At 53.0% G+C, this 17,568-nt stretch overlaps 6 protein-coding genes across 6 annotated transcripts; 1 reads left to right on the forward strand and 5 right to left on the reverse strand.

The window, feature by feature from the left end:
- Positions 1 to 770: 770 nt before the first annotated feature.
- BBA_00630 (CoA-transferase family III) lies at positions 771 to 2,647 on the reverse strand (the record flags this gene model as incomplete). Its single annotated transcript, XM_008595727.1, has 4 exons — positions 771 to 1,289; positions 1,363 to 1,857; positions 1,916 to 2,214; positions 2,275 to 2,647. The coding sequence occupies 4 exons, from the start codon at positions 2,645 to 2,647 to the stop codon at positions 771 to 773; spliced, it is 1,686 nt and encodes a 561-aa protein (XP_008593949.1).
- A 620-nt stretch (positions 2,648 to 3,267) lies between these two features.
- Positions 3,268 to 4,531, reverse strand: BBA_00631 (D-alanine--D-alanine ligase; the record flags this gene model as incomplete). Its single annotated transcript, XM_008595728.1, has 3 exons — positions 3,268 to 3,489; positions 3,570 to 4,112; positions 4,154 to 4,531. 3 exons carry the CDS (start codon positions 4,529 to 4,531, stop codon positions 3,268 to 3,270), a joined length of 1,143 nt encoding a protein of 380 aa, XP_008593950.1.
- Positions 4,532 to 4,969: 438 nt separating this feature from the next.
- On the reverse strand, positions 4,970 to 6,985 carry BBA_00632 (4-coumarate-CoA ligase; the record flags this gene model as incomplete). Its single annotated transcript, XM_008595729.1, has 5 exons — positions 4,970 to 5,293; positions 5,333 to 5,567; positions 5,642 to 6,149; positions 6,260 to 6,814; positions 6,922 to 6,985. The coding sequence occupies 5 exons, from the start codon at positions 6,983 to 6,985 to the stop codon at positions 4,970 to 4,972; spliced, it is 1,686 nt and encodes a 561-aa protein (XP_008593951.1).
- A 1,008-nt stretch (positions 6,986 to 7,993) lies between these two features.
- On the reverse strand, positions 7,994 to 12,465 carry BBA_00633 (NACHT and TPR domain-containing protein; the record flags this gene model as incomplete). Its single annotated transcript, XM_008595730.1, has 3 exons — positions 7,994 to 11,463; positions 11,515 to 12,046; positions 12,106 to 12,465. The coding sequence occupies 3 exons, from the start codon at positions 12,463 to 12,465 to the stop codon at positions 7,994 to 7,996; spliced, it is 4,362 nt and encodes a 1,453-aa protein (XP_008593952.1).
- A 1,979-nt stretch (positions 12,466 to 14,444) lies between these two features.
- Positions 14,445 to 15,275, forward strand: BBA_00634 (DJ-1/PfpI protein; the record flags this gene model as incomplete). Its single annotated transcript, XM_008595731.1, has 2 exons — positions 14,445 to 14,903; positions 15,042 to 15,275. 2 exons carry the CDS (start codon positions 14,445 to 14,447, stop codon positions 15,273 to 15,275), a joined length of 693 nt encoding a protein of 230 aa, XP_008593953.1.
- Positions 15,276 to 15,363: 88 nt separating this feature from the next.
- BBA_00635 (Secretory lipase family protein) lies at positions 15,364 to 16,728 on the reverse strand (the record flags this gene model as incomplete). Its single annotated transcript, XM_008595732.1, has 1 exon — positions 15,364 to 16,728. One exon carries the CDS (start codon positions 16,726 to 16,728, stop codon positions 15,364 to 15,366), a length of 1,365 nt encoding a protein of 454 aa, XP_008593954.1.
- Between the last annotated feature and the right edge of the window lie 840 nt (positions 16,729 to 17,568).

Here is a 17,568-nt window from a genome sequence, read left to right on the forward strand (position 1 = left end):
TATAATCATCGAGTGCGGCACAATGTGCTTTGCTGACAACAGCTCCAACACGCGGCCTTCCAATCAGCTCACTTTCATTTTGTCTGACCCTTTGCAGCAACTAGCTGTGGAACTTTTGTCTTGGGCGGCGCAGCCGATCGTCGGCAAGTGCACCTAGCTCTAGCTCAGCCTCGACCAGCGGTCCCGTTATTTGTCGACTGCTTCCTTGCATTACCATGATAGCATGAAAATTATATATAGTGAAGAAGATGGAATTGATGATTTTCTAAAGATCATTTAACAAATTACGGGCCCCCAAAGCTTCAATCTGGTTGATTCGACAAATACGGTCGGGCGGATTTCAACGCCTCCCCCGCAATTTGTCTGCAGATTTACCCCATAATAATTTGTATACGTGTGGCCTGTGAGCAGGCAAGGGGTGGAAGAAATACATCGCTGATCCACGGCCACCACTATTATACCACTAGTTTATAGACTCATTAACATCTACTTAGCTAGGACAAATTAGAAATTTCTACTTACTATAGTATAATTTAGTGTCTTAAGTATAATATCTAATTTATACTATATTTTTATTACTTTCCTAGAGGTAGTTATTAGTAGAACTATCTAGGGGCTACTAATGGCCGACTCGTAGACCGGCCAGGCAAGACGAGGCTCCATGGTCTGCCGCCATGTCTCGGGCGCGCGAGGTCCGTTTGGCCGCGATTAGCCAGTATAACATGAAAAATTTGTCTTTTCAAAACCGTCCATCTATACCATTTTCTCCTCTACTTTCTATAATCCCCATCTATCCCAAAATCCCACGTAGGTGCATCCGTCCCATTCGGTCGGCTCGCCCGCTGAAAGCTTATATCCAAACCCTCGATTTCCACCACGGGCTTGACAACCGCGACATCCTTTCCATACGCAGCCGAGTACCAGTGATCCATATACTTGCTGTTATCCACAAACTCTGGATACACATTCCGCATCCGCCGCAGCGTCCTGCCAGAGATTTGGTCCACGCTGTTGGCGTGCCGCAGCGACAGGACCTCGTCGCCCATGGCGGCGCGGAGCTGCGCCTGGACGTGCGCGGGCAGCGGACCGGCCTTGAAGAGCAGCAGGTCGTAGTGCAGCAGCGACGCCTTGCCGTGCCACGAGCCGCCGCGGGTTGTGCGGTGGTATAGGCCCACGAGCGCGGCGATTGCGCCGATGCAGCCCGTGCCGTAGTCGGAGATGGGAAACGGTGGCACGACCGGTTCGTCGAGGCCCATGAATTGGCCCTGCGCCCATGCAACGCCAGTTACCTGCGCGGGAGGGGGAAAAAAGAGTTGTCAGCATGACAAATATGGAACGACCCTTTGCTGTCAAGATACTTACGCAATCGGCAATCTGCTGCCATCCGGCCCTATCCGCCCATTCTCCCTCGTAGCCAAAGCAGTTTTCGTTGACGTAGATGATACCTTTGCCCCGTTTCGCTGCCAGCTCAGCGAGCTTCTGCGGGCCATAGCCGAGTTTGTCAAACGCGCCCGGGCGATACCCGTCAACCACCACGTCCACGTCCTCTAGCAGCTCTTCGAACAATCTTCTGCCCTGAGGTGTTTTCAGGTCAATGTCGGTAGCGTGCTTTCCCATGTTGCCATCTACCTGGAAGAACGGCACGTCACTGAGGTGGGGGCTCGTGACCTTGAGCACGTCTGCCCCGTACTCTGCGAGGATTCTGGTGATGACGGGACCGGCAATGATGCGGCAGAGCTCGAGAACCTTGATCCCAGAGAGCAGTCTGACTTTTTGTGTTTGAGGGAGGGCGACTTTTGGTGTGGTCGACTCGAGACTCTCGACGGACCATGGAGGCAATGCCATATTTGTTTTGCCCTAGAAAGGATGTGAGTCGAGGACATGTAATATCATCAAGAATTCCTCAGGTGCTTACGTGTGGAGTTTTGACAAAATCGGCGTGTTTGAATGCCTTGACTCCAGCCTGGCGATGCTCCTTGTTCTTGGCCTCCAACTCATCCACGGTAAACTGTTCCACAGCGCTCTCAATAACCTCCACAATCTGTTCATGGGTCTCGAGGTCTGGCCGATGCGACTCCAAACCAATCATTTTCAATGTCGTAGAAGCTTCCAGCGAGCCATGAATGTGATAGTATTCACCAGGCTCCTTGGTCTTGTACAGATTCGCCGACATGCGTCTATACGGGTTTGACTGCGCCTGAAGCAAATCGGTATCTATTTTCCACATCAGTAAATAGGTCTCCCATGACAAAAGTACCTACCGACTTCCCTCACCTTTGAGTAATTCTCTGACTTGCTTGTCCAGCTTGCCCAGGCCACCCACCCGCGCAAGGTACGCCTGGAAGAGAAACGCAGTCGTCTTTTCCAAGTTTACGTGCACTCTGGCATCTTTGGCGTTTCCATTGCCGCTCGTCTCTGCTAGTAAAGCGGCCACGGTACCCTCGATTGCCTTGAGCGCAGCCGTCGTTTCAGTCTCTTTGAACGGAATCGGGAAATACGGCTGGTCGCGCTCAGCTGTGAAGTCAATCTTGCCTTGTCGAAGAGCTACCTCGCGTGGTAGTGAGATGGGATCGAAAACTCCTAGTAAATTTTGATAAATACGAAAAGCTTCGTCTTTGGAAGAGTATCGTTGCGTTTGAGCGGCCATTGTCTTTGCTCCCTAGAATGCTCGTACCCTATAGCTGTTGAAGAAGGTGTTTTCGTGATTTGCTGCGACAAACGCATACTCAATACCGGCGTATTGTCTCTCGCTCAACCGGCTTCTTTGCAAATGCCGAACTCCCACGCCGTTCCCGCGCCGTCAAGGTAAGGTGCCCATCGAGGTGGGGTTCACAAAGCGGTGCGTTATCCGACGGTGCCGCATCCGACCGCCACCTCAATGGCGTCCCATCTTTGCATACGAGCCTCGAGTCTGCGTGTTTTCCATGCTGCGGGAAATGGAGTTGAAATACACAAAAAGTCTGTGTGTCACTGTTCCGAGTGCCGGTTTCAGGCGGCGGGCACAATCTGTTTGTGGATGCGCCGAGCACCCCCTTGTTGGTACTCCGGGTTTTGTCCGAAAGTAACTTCACTTATCACTTGTACCTATGTAGCGAGCACATCACTAAGCGCCTACAAAACGCAGCATTCAAAAAGGAAATCAACGCATAGACGGAGCCGATAACAGCCGACAAAGCCTTATTTTTCCCAGTCACCCATATCTAATATTTTGGCCTTGACAGCATAAACCATTCTCATCTTGGTAATCAACCACCGCGATGTTATTAGTCAATCCGTCCCCATGAGAGACGGCCAGATGGAAGTCGCGTCTGCTGCCCTGGCTCGGAGCTCTTGCTGCTGTTGATAACGGCGAGCTGCAATGCCTGGAGTAGTGCGGCTGAGGACACTCTGCAAGATGGCCGTCAACAGCGATTCAAACGCGAGTCCATTCACCTCTGCGCTCGCGGGAAGCGGTGAATGGCCCGGAAGTAGACCGGCAATCGGGTTCACCTAGATGATTCACAAATGTTCAGTTCTCCGTCGGCAGCGTCAGAGATAGGGACATGTCAGCCCAAACTCGCCTCGAGAACGTTTGGAACGGCATCGGCCTCTTCAGTGTCGAAACGAATGTCAACGCGTCCAGCGTCGCGGCAGCCCAGCGCCGCCCAAGCGTCCAACGCCACTTGGCTGGCAGCCTGTAACTGAGGATCGTCCATGTCATGCACATCATTATAACGCAGCCGACATTCGTTACTCAGCTTGCCCCTCCAGCTTGCAAAGTCTTCCAAGTCATCGTCATCCGGCCCGTTCCGCTTAAAAAGGTGCTCCCTAATGCCGATGACGCGGCCGTCGAAACCGGTCCCCAAGATGCTCACCGTCAACTCCCTACCGGCCAGGAACCTCTCCACCAGTATGTCTTGGTCGGGGAACGTGGTTCTGAGCTTCTGGATGGCCAACTCAAGCTCAGCATCATTGTTGACTTTGTTGAATCTGTCGATTCCTTTCGAGGAGCCCTCCGCGACGGGCTTGGCGAAGAGAGGGTATTTTGGGAGGGATACAGTAGGTATGCTTAATTTGTCTCTTGGGATGACCGTGAAAGGCGCGGTAGGTACACCGTGGTGGTTCAAAACAATCTTGTTCCGTTAGAAAAGACCCGGGGAAGAATGCCTATTACAACACTGGCCTTTGTGTTCCTCTTGTCCTGGCACAATGCCATGGTTGCAGTGTCAGAAAAGGTGTGCGGGATCGAGTAGGCCTCCAGCAGAGCAGGGACGTGCGCCTCTCTCGCAGGTCCGTTGAAGCCCTGTGCCAAATTGAACACTAGATCCCAGTTCTCGAAGCTCCCAGTCACGAGGTGCTCGGCCAGGGAAGGCAGCCCCAGAACGAGCGTGACATGATGCCCCAGGCTTTGGAGCGCGGCCGCAACGGCATCAATCTCACCTTCGTGGGTAAGAGCTGCACATTCCTCATCACTGTAGTCAAGTTTGAGATAGTGTGATCTTCGCTCAGCAACGAGAGCGATATTGAGGCGAGATGAGTCCTTGATAGACATTGCTGCGTTGAGGAGAGGGGTTTGCCAATGACATAGACCCCGCTCAGCGACGACAGAGGCATGTATAGCTGCTTTAATAGTGCTGCCCTCTCAGAGCTGCAGCACCGGTCAGCTCATCCATGCGTCGATCACATAATTGTAGCTGAGATGCGGCTGACCGGCACGCGCATGCTGCAGCTATTTTGCTTTACTATCAGCTGCGCAGGAAAAGGGGTAGAAAAAGGCAGAACGAGGTAGATGGTGAAAATTCAGGCTAAAGTCGCGATGATAAACAATGAACCAAAGTTGTGATGCTGCAGCACGAGTCGTGCAAGTTGTATGGTGATGCTTCATTTCTAGTGTAAAGTCGGTCATTCATTAAAATCCCAACAACATGACGATAAAATGCAAGCGAGCCTCGCCAATGGCTACGAGCCGACACGCCCAATTCTAAATCTGTTAGATCTTGGACAGACGCTTCTCTGATTCACGAAGCTGCTTTCGCAGAATCTTGCCACTCGGGCTTCGGGGCACAGCATCCACAAAGACCAATCCGCCACGCAGCTTCTTGTAGTCGGCGACCTTGCCGTGTACATATTGTATCAGCTCCTGCTCCGTGACCTTGCCCTTGCTGGCTGGCGTCAGCACGACAAAGGCTCGGGGCGCCTCTGTGTCGTTGTACGGCACGCCAATGACGCCAGCATCGCCAACGGCGGGATGCGCTTCCAACACACCCTCGAGTTCGGCAGGGGCGACCTGCAATCCCTTGTACTTGATCAGCTCCTAGAGCAGGTTAGCGTTTTGAGAAGTTAAGAGCAATACTGGCTTTTTCCGGGTTGTATGGCTTATCTGGCTTGCCTTTTTGCGGTCTACAATGTGAAAGAGGTTGTTTGCGTCAATCCGCATGACATCTCCGGTTCGCATCCAGCCATCCGTCGTAAACGACTTTTCGTTTGCTTCGGGATTTCTATGGTAGCCTTGCGTCACGATAGGTCCCTTGATGAGAACCTCGCCGGGCTGCCCTGGTGCCACATCGTTTCCTTCCTCGTCAACAAGGCTTTCACACAGTTAGCAACAATTGAGCACCATATCAAACAATCTCAAACGTTCGGAAAAGAGGCAAGACTGTACCGGACGGAAAGATTCGGCAGCAACGGCCCCAGACTGCCAGCATGCTCCTGCGCATTCACAGCCGTGCACGTCGCCGCGCCCGTCGTCTCGCTCATGCCCCAAACCTGTCCGATGACGAGATTCGGCATCTTCCTGTTGGCCTCTGCGCGCAGCTCGGCGCTTATCGGCGCCGCGCCGACCGTCGCCTGCTTCGCGTGGTGAAACTGCTCCTTGACGGCCGGGTGCTTGGCAATGGCCAGGTAGATGGGCGGCACGGTGAAGAAGGTGTTGATCCGGAGCGCCTGCATGTGCTTGACAAACTCGCCAAACTCAAACTTGGGCATCCAGTACGTCGTCGCGCCGCTCACGACCTGCGCGGCAAAGTAGCTGACGACGCCGGCAATGTGCGCCGCGGGCAGGTGCGCGAGCGTTCGGCCCGTCCACGCCGGCTGCTTGTCCCAGTATTGCCGTTCGCGGGAGCCCATGAGGAAACTTTGGGCGACCAAGTTTTGATGCGATACGAGCACGCCTGCAAACGGGTTTTGCAAATAATCTCATTAGCCGTCTTCTGCCCGACCAACACAAAAACAGTACCAGATACATGGCGGAGCAACAAGCAGGGGGGGGGAGGGCGTTTACCTTTGGGGAGCCCGGTGGTGCCTGAGGAGTACAGAATGCAAATCTTGCTCTTCTCAAGCTCGCGCGGGTCTTTGATGACTCTCCAGTCCAGCTCGCCGCGAAAGTCGCACGCCACCGCGCCGTCTGCGCTGTAGAGCTTAATGTCTGGGTGCGACTCGAGAACCAACACGTGGCGCTTGGACAGGCCGGCCTCCGTCGCCGCCTTGACCGTGCTCTCCAGCGCGGCGTCGTCCTTGCTGCACACAACCACCTTGCCCGGGCCGTCTCGAATCTGCCGCGCAAGCTCCGACGGCGTGTTCATGGGCGAGCCCGCCGAGTAGATGCCCCCGGCCGCAATCACGCCGTAAAAGAGACAAGGAAGCGCAGACTGGCCCGACGAGACGACCATGACCACGTCGCTTCCCTCGCCGTTCTTGCCGATGCCATACTCGCGCCGGAGAAAGTGTGCGAATTGCTTGGTGAGATTTCTCGCGTGCGCCTTGGTGATGCCCTTGGCGGGATCGCGCGCTTCGGCGTGTAGAAGAGTGTCTTCTTTGGAGCGCGCAAAGCTGTGGTCTACGGAGCGAAGCGAAAGCCCGCAAAAGTTAGCATGGGAGGCGGCCGGTAGAAAAAAAAAAAAAAAAAAAAAAAAAGTGCGAGAATGAGATTGCCGTCTTCCTCACCAAAAAGAAACGTCAGGAGATCGACCCTAGGTATTTCCAAGGACTCTGCGCTGTTGTAGATCATGATTGCTTTTTGTCGTCGTAGTCTAAGAGCTTGAGAGGGCGGGGGAGGGTAAAACTGTAAGAAGAGCTCAAAAAATCCTCTCAAGAAAATATATTCCTGACCTACTCAAAAAACAGGAAATGTTGGAGGGACGCTGAGCAGGAAGAAACGGCAATACGAGTTAGCTAAATACCCATCCGTTCTCCTCCCCTCGGCGACGTCGGCGAGATTGTACCCCGGGTTTTTATTGGGAATAAGTGGGCTCCTCCACGCCCACGGACCAAGTGCGAAGCTCGGCCCCCTTCGAACAAAAGGTCTCGTGAGATTTCCACATCTCATTTGCTCATGCCAAGTCTTGTAGGGCTATCATACTGGAGTTGGCCAAGCCCAGTTAACGGACTTGAGATGCGACATGCTCGGAAAATAATTCCCGGGAAAAAGCCCTTGTTCAGTCGGTAATGAAGAGGGCTTCCGGCTCAATGTTATGTATGCAGCTCCAGCATCCGATTCGGCTGCATGTCGCCTTGATCGTGCCGAGCATAAAGCCGTCGATCACTAGTGTACTCGGCGACTAGTGAAAATATTTGGTGGTTGTCTTATGGGTTTATTTTAGCCGGCCCTGTTCCACAATCCGCACTACGACAGTTGCTTACAACTGTTCAATCTTCCGTAGTATAGTGGTCAGTATGCAAGCTTGTCACGCTTGAGACCCGGGTTCAATTCCCGGCGGGAGAGATCCGCCAGCGTCCTCAGGATGTTCTTTTTTTGCCAGTTTTCCTCCCTTTGCAAGTCGTGTCTTTTCAATTTTGATATAATGTGTACGTTTGATTGCATTCTTCTTCTTCTTTTTTTTTTTCATGAGGCCACTCGTCAAGATCAAACTACCATTCTTTACATAAAAGTAGGGCTGTGCGCAAAAAGTGCCTGAAAAAAGCAATCGTACAAGTATAATGAGATAGCTAAAATTCATGGCTTGAGTAAAACACCGATTTAATGCTTCAAATATCAGATGATTTCATGCTTGCAATATCAGATGCCTTTCGCCATCCACTCCTTTCGCAATGCCTCCTCCCAATCACCAAATAGCTTGATTCCCGAAACCTCCAAAATCTCACCCGTATGGAGAGAGCGATTGAGGGGCGGCACAACAAACCACTCATGATCACTTCGACAAACGACGTTGCTGCGCTTATCGCCAGTCTTGTTGCCCGGCACTGAGATGACATTCTTAATGCAGCGGATACAGAAACACTCCATGCAATACAGGCAAATAGAAAAGTCGTCACTGCATGAAATGTTGTGCAGGCACTGACCACAACTGCGGTCCGACAACTGAATGTTTGGCAACTTGGGCTCCAGTCGCTGCAGAATAGGTGAATCGCTCTGCGTAGTCACCATAGACGCATTGGGGTTGACCCGGCGCATAGACTGGCCCAAAGCCTTGGCTCGGCTCACATCTCCCGCTGCCGTCATGAGCCAGAGAAGGTTGTCCAAAGCATATACATCATTCTCCGGCTCGGAATCAGCAAGCAGGTCCAAGCTGTCTAAAACCAGTGGTTTCAGGGTTCTGTTCGCGGCCTCTTGTTTCCCTGTGAGGCGCTGATGGAGCCCGAGGTAGACTGCTGCCATGTTGATATCGGAGCCTCGCACATTCATGGGCGTGTCTGTGCTTTGATGATGATCTTGCTGGCGTCTCACCTCTTCCAGTTTGCGGATCCAATCTGCAGCCTCGCCCGAGTGTATTCCTGCGTGCAACAGCTGCCGTTTGTACAAAGCTGCTAGTCGTTGAAAAGAAATTGCATGCGCTTGCCGAATAATAATGGTTCCTCTTGGACGGTATTCATCGAGAGAAATCCGCTCCAAGTCGGCCGTTGCACGCTCGGCCAAGTGACTGTAAGCGCATACAGCAGCGTAGGCAAGCCGCAGATACAAAACAATGACCGGATCGCGCAGGTCATACGCAGTCGCAATAGACGATTCCAGTAAATCCAATACTAATTCTGCCTTCCCCGTGGTACCAGCAGCCTTTGGAATCCAGTCGAGGACGAGGCGTGAATTAGCCTGCGCTAGGAACATTTCCACCAAACGGCTCCCTCCTTTCGTCTTGGTTGCAATTTGCAACGACAGCTGCTCCACAACTTGCATAATTTCCATGTGCAGATTCTCATTGTAGAGAGTCTCTAGATAGCCGACCTCGGATTGAAACTGTTCCGACGGGTTGAGCTTAACAGCCGCGGCAATTTCAATGGCCTTGCGGTAGTATTCAAGCGACTCTTCGACTTGGAATGTATGGTAGTAGCACTGAGCGATGAGAAAATAATCTTTGTACAGCCGCCATTTGCTGCGTTGGGTCGCGTCTGCGGCGAATTTTCCGTCAGCAGCGGCTCGCTCCTCGAGGACCACACATTCCAGCGCCATATCAAGGGCCTCTCCGTATCTTCTATCCTTTGACAGGCAATATGCAATCCTTCCGTATGTGAGCAGTTTGTTGTTATCCATTTCTAATGCCTGGTTATAATGTGCGAGTGCATCGTCGTGTCTGCCCAGGGTCAAATACGTGCTCCCAATTCTCCTGTGCCATACTCCTGTTTCGGGATAGCCAGCCCATGCAGACGCTTTGGCAATTCTGTCATCAAGAGACTTTTCAAGCCAATGCTTCTCGTCCCCGGTACTCTTGTAGCCAGAAGCCATGAGTGCTGCACTTTGCACGATATCGAAGCAAAACACAGTCGGAATGTAGCCCTCATAGTCTGCGCAAAGCCAGGCTTTCGCATACTGACGACCAATCGGCTCAGAAATCTTGGATGGGTTCTCTGCCAGAGATGAGGCAAAAGCTTTCGCAGGGCCAGTCAAGCAACCAACCACATCAGCGTCAGAGAGCCAGCGCATGATGCCCAGGAGGTTGGTTTGGTTCAGTACATCCAAACCTTCGTTGTTCTTCAAGTAGAGAAAGGTCCATGCATTAATGGTCGCTTCATCTGCAAGCATAGCAACGATCTGCGGTGCCAATTCTTTCTTGATGCTGATATCAACGGCAATCGGGTCCAGCGCGGCAAGGTGGTCTTGCCAGTACCACGCAGCATACTGCTTTATGGCCGCCTTTCCCGGACCAAGATTGAAGCTTTCAAACCATTTCGTATCAAAGAATATCTTGAGACAGGTTTTCACAATGTGTAGCCGTGCTTCAACATTGTCAAAAGTAATGCTTGGTTGAAATGAGGCCTCGGCCATGTTGGTCGAAAAATTCCTGAAAAATTCGCGAACCGTGCTATGGAAGAAAGTGACAGAAGTCGTGGATTTTTTCGATCGGTACTCCATCTCAGTGGAGGTGACAGCCAAGTCAATACTCCGCGTTGGACTGTGCGGAGAGCTCTCACCCGATGACATGCTCAAACGACGCATCGCTTCTTCATGAGCTTTGGGTCTCAGAGCACCCCGAGCTGCGATAGCTTCGCTCATAGTGACACGCCTATCGGGGCTATATTTCATTGCTGGGCTGGTGTCTCTCCTGAAAATTTGCTGCTTTCTTTCGAATTCCTTAATCAGGTCATCGGTTGTGAGCCCATCTTCCCGTTCGAGTTCGAAGAAGCAGCCATATTGGCCTCGTAGTGTCTCTTCAAGTCGGAATGGTGGATCTCCAAATTGCAGAATGAGAACTGATTCAAGCTGCTCCAGCGATAATGCCTCCTCTGCGCAGACGATCCAACGCAGCATCTCATTGAGGTCTTCTGCTTCTTCTGGGGATATTGTCTCAGACAGGCTTTCCAGGGTTCGTAATAACATGCCGTCAATCTCTTTGGGGAATGTTTCGAGACTTTTCTGGATGGACCTTGGATGACGCTTGCGATTTACTTCGGCCAGCATGAATTTCGCAAGGATGAAAAGTCCGTCGACCTGTTTTTCCATGGTTTTCATGACCTCTTCTCTGAATAAAACAGGGGTTCGGGCCAGAATTCGAGATTGTGCGACTCCATTCGCGATGTAAGCCGCAACATCACTAGCGCTTCGGTCCGTAGTGATCTGAATTGTGCTGAAAACATCACCACGTCCCTGAGGGTCCAATTTGTTGGTGACATTTTCTGTCATGTACGATCGTCCAACAAGAGCGATGAATATATTTGAAGAGTATTCGATTTCCGCGTTTTCGTCGGGAGCAAGCTGGAACAATAGCTGGTTGATATCCTCGTGATACGCTTCATCGATTCCGTCCAGAAATATGTACGTTGGTGTGGTTCGCGCGGGATCTTGAAGAGGTTGAACGAGCAAGCGCCGAAAAGCACTCGCCACTGTCTTGATTTCCTCGGCGCTTTGAAGACTGTTCATCAAAGCTTTTGCGTAAGATGCGTCGCTTTCGCTCATTTGATAAGCAATGTCACGAATTGCTTGAACAACTGACTTTGTTTCAGGATTGTTCTCGCGGAAGAAAAAGTAAGCCATATTTCCAAGATTCTCCATACCCCACGAAACGAGACGTGCTGTGAGGTAGGACTTTCCAGTGCCTATCGAAGGATTAGTGGTCGGCTTTCTATCAACATGCATGCTTTAGTTACCTGGACTTCCGCATATCCACAGATACTGCTTCTCGCCCTTAATCCAGGATTGCAGCGTCTCATCTTGCAAAATCCAGTCGCCAGTACCTGCAATTCTAGACTTTATAAAGGCCGAGTAGAAGTCTTCCGCAAATGGCGACGGCTCTAGAACTGCCTTGAGTTTGTCTCTTTGGTAGAGGTCAATTTGTCCAAGATGATCGAGTCTAAGGTTCCTCACGTTTTCGTTGACGAGACTGACGAGGTTCTCTACCCTTTCAGTCGTGTCGTGAAGCGTTGATACGCTGCCATATGTTTCCGCCAAGACCAATTTCTCTTCTCCGGTAGTAAGGGCCTGCAATCTCTCCAAGGCTTCCTTGATAGGGCTGCCCATTCCGAAAAGGCGCTTGAAGTAGGCTTTGAATCTGCCACGACGGACTTCTTGCGTGGAAATAACCAACACTTTGAACAAAGTCGCCAGGATGGTTGTCAGCTTTTCTTTGAGCGGCGGAGACAGCTTATACTGAATATATATATTTAAACGGGCAGTGAAGTCCTTTTCCGGGATTATTAGCATTATTCTTTATGTGTTGGGCGGAACTGTAGACGACGCACATGTAGTTGCTCAAACAGTTCAGTGATGCCATCGTACATTGCGCTGGTGTCCTTGGCGGCTTGGATGAGGTAGACGACGGCGCTGAATACGCTTTGGGCAGGAGGGAAACCTTTTTCAGCAGCGCCACCGATGATTTCCCCTAATACCTCGACCGGCCTCATTGCTGTGGCCATGGCACTAAATACAGCGCGGCGTTTGGCGCGAAACGCCGCGAATTGGGCATTTCGAAGCTCGACTTGTTTGATGACTTCGTCAACGGTCTTGACTGTTGGCGATGTGTAATCATCGAGCTGTATTTCTGAGGAATTCGAGTATCGTTTAGCAGCGTCTGCGGCAATCGCCGCAAACTGAGCGTCCATGGTTGCAAGTCAACAAGTTGTAACGTGGTGGTGAGCTCGGGAGTGGCGCGACGCTACGATCGGGGCGGTTCAGATCTACTTATGAGCCTTTGCAGGACTTGTCGAGTCTTTTTGAAGAAAAGGCCTTGAATGTGGCAAAGAGGTGTCAGACGGCAGATTGCGCCTGTTCTTGTTTAGACGCCTTGTTACCAAGTCAGGTGCCGAGTCTCGATGGCAGCCTTTTTGGCAGGTCATCTGGGGCTGAGACGGCTGACAGGGGCAAGAGCCACTAACTAGGTAGCTAGCGAGCGCCAGGCAGCGCCCGAGATGGTCGGGCAATTCGTGACAAATGTGAGGAGACGTGGAAATAAAAATCCGGCGCAGTGAATTTCTTTGTTACGCGGCACATTTGCCTTTTGCCTTTTTCTAGTGCGCTGCGTCTCCCTTGGCGACAAAGTGACGAGGATGCTAGTTATGCCACTTGTCGAGTTAACGTTGTCTGCCTACAGCTAAGGCTTTGACCCAATCTTAGGCGGACGCCATTCCCGTTCCCGTGCACGAACAACAGATTGCTGTTAGCTCATGCAAATAGTGGGCAAATCATCGCTGCGGCCCGTGCTCGGTGCTGGAAATACAGATCCGCAGGGGGCAGCATTTGCGATGCCTGCCTCTGGGCGCGGGGCAACTTGTCTGATGATCGGCCTTTACTTTGTGTGTATGCGTCATGTCTGTAGGTATATCTGTCGCAAGATTTAGAAAGACTTTGCTTTGCGGCATACTCATTGGCTGTGTCCAGCGTTGCAGATGTGCAATGTTTAACGCCTGCTGCCTATTGCAACGTCCGATGCTAACTAGCCAACTAGCCAAAACTAACCAATTACTAACGTGCTAACCAAGTTGTTTAGTTTAGTGTTTCAGCCTTGCCGTGTTGGGCATACTGGGCAGCGCAATTGTGCCTTGTTGTAACAAGCGCCCGCGCTTTAGAGCTTCAAGCCTTACTTGTCGGCAGTTGATTCCCTAGTTGTTGGCGTGTGAAGCTGTCAGCCTACATTTATTATAGATGAATTCATGATGAGTTGAAGTGATAGTCGCTACGTGCGCTGGCTGCTCTCTGTTGCGGCACGCGCAGGTCCAGTTAATAAGAGGGCTGCACGTGTTGACTTGATTTTTGCATTGTAGCATCTCTACAGTCCCCATGCCATTTGTTGGATATTGGTGTCGTATTTTCAGTGTCACCCAACGATATGTGAAGCTATTATACTTCCGATAAGTGGGTGGCAACCCTGGCCATCTGACTTGAACTTACCACTGGGTCAAAAAGTGACGTCGGCGACAAAGGGCCTCCCGGAAGACAAGGTGGAAGCAGACCCAAGCAGTGTCAATACATGCAGATGATTCAAACTCGATGCACCAAAATGCTCTCGCTTTGCGCATCGAGGCAAAGTGATCGGCAAAGACAAAGACGAATAGACAGACAAAGTACCTGACAAGAATGTGGGGGAAATGACAAAAGGGTGATATTAGTTGGCATTAAGCTTCAGCGGCGGGATGCTCTTGTCGCAAGGTTATTATGATGCAGTGGCAGCCACAATTGTAACCAGGACTTGCTATCAGGCACCGCCCAGACGCAATTGGCTCCTTTCCACCATTTCCACCACAATTATACGGATACTATCAGATTCAAAAATTCCCCGTCTGTAACAAAATTGCACTTGTGCAGTGGAGTCGAGTTTTTTTTTTTTTTTTTTTCGTTCTGCATCATGATTCATGTCGCAGGCCCCATTCGGCATCCCGCTCTGCGCCTGCTGCGCTGTGCTGTGCTGTGCTGTGCGGTGCGGTGCGCCTGCCATGCTCGCGCCTGCTGTCACACTGTAGGGACCGACCGTTATTAGTGTAGCTTTTCCTCCGCAGATCTCTCAACACTTCATCTTATTTTACTTTTCATCTTTCAGCCTACACCTTTTTTCTGCATCCCAAATCTCTCTCCCACAGTTCATCAAATGGCCTCGACATCCCCCTCGCAGCAGCCGGTGGCGGCGGCGACGACGGCGCCCGTCAAGTACGCCGTGGCGCTATTCCCCGGCTTCCAGTTACTCGACGCGGCCGGCCCGCTCGACGTGCTCGCGATGCTCTCGGCGCTGGTCCCCGTCGAGGTGGTAATACTCGCGGCGACGCTCGAGCCCGTAACGTCGCGCGGGAAGCGACCCGGCTCCGTTGGCCAGGCAATTGTGCCGACGCACACCTTTGACACGGCGCCACAAGACATTGAGGTGCTCATGATTCCCGGCGGTGGTGGCACCCGCGACGACGAGGCCACGCAGCCCTTGGTCGACTACGCCGCTAGGGTATATCCGAAGCTCCGATACTTTTTGACGGTGTGCACCGGCGCGGCGCTCGCGGCCCGCACGGGCATCCTGGACGGCAAGAAGGCGACAACGAATAAGTTGGCGTTTGACTGGGTAAGGGTTTTTTTTTTTTTCCTGTTTTTTTTCTTTGGAGGGGGGGAGTTTACTCTTTTTCTTTTTTTCCTTTTTTCCTTTTTTTTTTCCCTTTGGAACTCTTTTCTACCACCGGATGACTGACGGTTTGACGCATAGGTTATGAAGAAGGGACCAAATGTACACTGGGTCCGGCATGCACGATGGGTCAGCGATGGCAATATATGGACTTCTTCGGGCATCTCGGCCGGCATCGACATGACCTTTGGCTTTGTGGCGGCGCACTACGGCGAGGAAACTGCCGCCACTATCGCCTACAGGCAAGAGTACACTCGCAACACTGACCCTAACAACGATCCTTTTGCGCCAGATTCCGCACAGCAAGACCAATAGTTGTACATGTATCTCATCCTACAAAACTAGCTTACAAATAATGCATAGCCAAAGTCGCTCACAAGCTCATGCAAGTATCCTCTCTCTATCAGGCCAGCCAAGGGCCGACGGGCTTGCCCGCCAGATCCAGCAGCGCATCCAGTATGAAACCCGGCAAGACTTCAATCGTAGACAGGTCCCACAACGATGTAAGCGTCGTCTCTTTCGAGCACCCCGGCTTCGGCTTCCCGCCGTTCATGATGTTCTTGAGCCAGGCCACCGCGCGCGGCGCGCCCGTCGCCATGGCGCTCGCATGCTCCGACGCCTCGTCGCGGAGGTACTCGACCGTCGCGCCGCCCGCGCAGTACTTTGCGTACACGGCGTCCGAGTCCGCCACGGGGCTCACCTCGTCGTGTACCGACTTGTACCAGTAGATGGGTATCTCGGGCACCGCCTGCCCGAGGTCAATCTCGGCGAGCACCTTGACCGCGTCGGGGTCGTTGTACATGAATCGCGGATCGGTAAACATGGCCGTCACGTCCCGGTCGCTAAACACGGCGAGGTCCGCGACCAGGCACTGGTGCTTGGTCTGCTCAACCACCTCGCGAAACTCGGGCTTGAGCTCCCGGTCCACCATGGCCTCGATCGCCGGGTACTGCTTGGACAGCCCCATGATGCCGGTCGGCAGCAGGCCTGCGAAGCGGCCCTTGTTGGTGGCGCCAACCACGTTGGTGATGTTGGGCGTCGTGCCGCCAAACGCGGCCCCCGCGATGCGCAGCTCCGGCGCGTACTGCGGCTGGATCTCGGCCGCCCACGCTGTCGCCATGCTGCCCGCCGAGTACCCCCACATGGCGACCGTCGCGTCGGCCTTGATCCCGGTAATCTCCTCGGAAGCCAGCGCCGCGCGGATGCCGTCGAGCGTCGCCTGCCCCGCAAGCCGCCACGCCAGGTACAGCGCGTTGGGGCCCTCGTAATCCGGCACCACCACGACCCAGCCCTGCTCCAGCACGGCCTCGATGAGCAGAATCTCAGCCTGCTCAAACAGGGTGCCAAGGTGCGGGCCCGACTTGGACTCCCGCTGCAAGGTGTACGACGGCGCGCAGTCGGCCGACGCCGCGTCCTCGGCGACCTGGTACGAGAGCACCTTGCTCATGTCGGCGTGGTGCGGCACCAGCACGGTCAGCACGGCGGCCGTCGCGTTGCCGAGGTTGTCGGCGGTGCGGTACTGTATCTGGACCGTCTCGGCGAGATTCACAGAGTCGAAGCCAAAGACGGCGATGGAGGAGGGCGGCTTGCGGTGCCGCAGAATGGCGCCGGGGGCGGCGGCGGAAATGGAGTCGGGCACGGCGTAAAAGGGGTCCTGGGAGGGGAGGATGGGCGCAGTCCGGGGATCGTGTGGCATGGGGGGCGCGGCCGAGGCCACGAGGGCGTGGGCCACGACGATGGCGGCGGACAAGAGACCCTGGGCCAACATTGTTTTGGTTTGGATTCTGTTGTTGCTTTGAGACTAAAGATGCTGTTGCTGCTGTGAGACGATTGCTTCGACAGGAGATGCGGTTGCATATTTATACATCCTTCGTCCGAGAAGCCAGACCGCGGCTGACTGGTGTTTTTTGTCTGTCATCGTGTAAGTCCGCCCGTGTCTTCACGTGCCGCGGCCGTCCTTTACGACTTGCATCTTTCTTTCCTGTACATCATCATCTTACCCTCTGCAGTCCGGCGCATTATGCCGTGCCGGACTTCCATCTCGTGCGGGCCCCGTCTCATGCCATCCCCACGATTCAGCGCCCGACTTTGGCGCTGCTGGGAAATTGAAGCGGGTATACCGTGCAGCGAGACGGGGATACCTAGCCATCCGGGGGAAGCGAGGGGAAACGGGGCTCTTGGTCCGTAAGTCGCGAGGCAGGTAGGTGGGCGCGCAGAGTTTTATTTTCTTTTCTCTATGTTTTTGGCTTCAAATCGCTTGCTTCGAGGTTAGCCTTTTGTCCGTTGAAACTGCATCTGAGTCTGCGGGTATATAGATGGCTTCCTTTGATCTGATCGGCTGCTGCCGAGATTGTTCTCAACGGCCCGTGTAAGTCAGGCCCCCCCCCCGGTATAGAGCGACTGCCGGGCCGCGCTAACTAAACTTATTAGTCGAGCGTTCGTGCATCGGGACCAGATTCCAGTATCGTTCAGGTCCGAACGCCCCCCGCGGGGGCCTTGGCATAGTTACAACAAAACTCACTTGACCGGAATATGCCGTGTTATTGCGTGGCGCTTTCCTGTAATGCTTTATAAGATTGAATATTGGCGGCCAACCCCTGCCAGAAAA

This window comes from Beauveria bassiana, assembly GCF_000280675.1.
Source record: "Beauveria bassiana ARSEF 2860 unplaced genomic scaffold BBA_S00001, whole genome shotgun sequence".
Classification (NCBI taxonomy): Eukaryota; Fungi; Ascomycota; class Sordariomycetes; order Hypocreales; family Cordycipitaceae; genus Beauveria; species Beauveria bassiana.